The 1317-nt window shown below is 53.1% G+C and overlaps 1 protein-coding gene across 1 annotated transcript in view; it reads left to right on the top strand.

Annotated features, from left to right (window-relative positions):
- SMC1A (structural maintenance of chromosomes 1A) overlaps positions 1 to 1317 on the top strand; it is a 41459-nt gene that overhangs the window by 29525 nt on the left and 10617 nt on the right. The window contains exons 23-24 of the mRNA XM_010857102.1: positions 24 to 175; positions 683 to 728. Of these exons, the coding sequence (XP_010855404.1) occupies positions 24 to 175; positions 683 to 728 (198 nt within the window). The remainder of the gene's footprint in view (positions 1 to 23; positions 176 to 682; positions 729 to 1317) is intronic.

Below are 1317 nucleotides of genomic sequence, written 5' to 3'. Positions count from 1 at the left end.
TGACCCATCTCCTTTCCCCCTAGGCGTTCCTGGGCCCTGAGAACCCTGAGGAGCCCTACTTGGATGGCATAAACTACAACTGTGTGGCTCCTGGCAAACGCTTCCGACCCATGGACAACTTGTCAGGGGGGGAGAAAACAGTTGCAGCTCTGGCCCTGCTCTTTGCCATCCACAGGTAAGGCTGTGCCCCCTGCAGGGCAGTTGGTGGAGACTGTGCTGAGGCCACTGGAGGCTCTGGGGTCCAAGGATATGCATAGATCTGCAGAGGTGAAGATGATCTGGTGGACTCTGGATTGCATCTGTTTCCCTACCTGCTGCAGCATATCTGTCCTTGGTTTCCTGGACTTATCTTCCCAATCCACCCTCATCCATTCAGCATGCCCTCCCCTGCATGTGTTCAGTCCCACCTCCAAGCTTTTGCTCACATGGTTGCTGGCTCATAAGCCCTTTTCATGCAAATCTAGCTTGGCCGTCACCTACCACCCCTTCACATTGCATTCTCCTCCTCCTCTTCCTCTAGGAAGCCTGCTTCAACCACTGTGGCATATCCTTACCTCCCCTTCCTAAATGCCAACAGTACTTGAATCTGACTCCCCCCTACAACTTAGTGCTTGATTGTACAGCATCAGTCAGTGAGCATTTCTTGATGGCTGCTCTTTACCAGACCCTGTTGGGGGATTAGGGACACAGATGAGTCAGACATGGTTTCTGTCCTCAAGGAGCTCATGGTCTAGTGGAAGCCAGATGTGTAAACAGTGAGCTAAATGTCGTAACTGGGTGAGCGTGTGTGCTGTTGGATGCACAGAGGAGAGCCACCAACCCAATCTGGGAGGGTGTGGGTGGCCAAGAAAGGCTTTCAAGGGCAGGTGACACTTGAGTAGGAAATGCAAAGGATAAGTAGAAGTTAGCCAGGGAGACCAGTAGGCATTCCAAGGCAGAGGGTACAATATGCGCAGACAGGGAGACATGGTGTGAGTGGGTAGGTGGGGGTCGACCTCCAGGTAGCTTGGTCAGTATGACCAGAGCCTAGGACAGCTTTATCTCCTCAACCAACCTGGACACTCCATAGAGGACCATGTCTTTTGGTTCTGCGGGATCCTGGAGCGCAGAGATGGATGCAAAGCAGAGATGGATGGATGGATCCTGGAGCACAAGAGAGTTCGGTTGGTGTACTGGCCTTTAGGGACTCAGGCAACATTCACACCTGGGGTTTTTAGTCTCTGAAGAAACGGAAGGGGGTGCTGGCCTGTGTGATGGGCCCTAGGGCTGTCATGCCCTACCTCTGCTCCCATCAGTATCAGCTTACCTACCGGTTCC

The sequence above is a fragment of the Bison bison genome, unplaced genomic scaffold (assembly GCF_000754665.1).
Source record: "Bison bison bison isolate TAMUID 2011002044 unplaced genomic scaffold, Bison_UMD1.0 scf7180017864376, whole genome shotgun sequence".
Taxonomy (NCBI): Eukaryota; Metazoa; Chordata; class Mammalia; order Artiodactyla; family Bovidae; genus Bison; species Bison bison.
The sequence above is the reverse complement of the archived record's forward strand: the minus strand, read 5'-3'. Positions and strand labels throughout refer to the sequence as shown.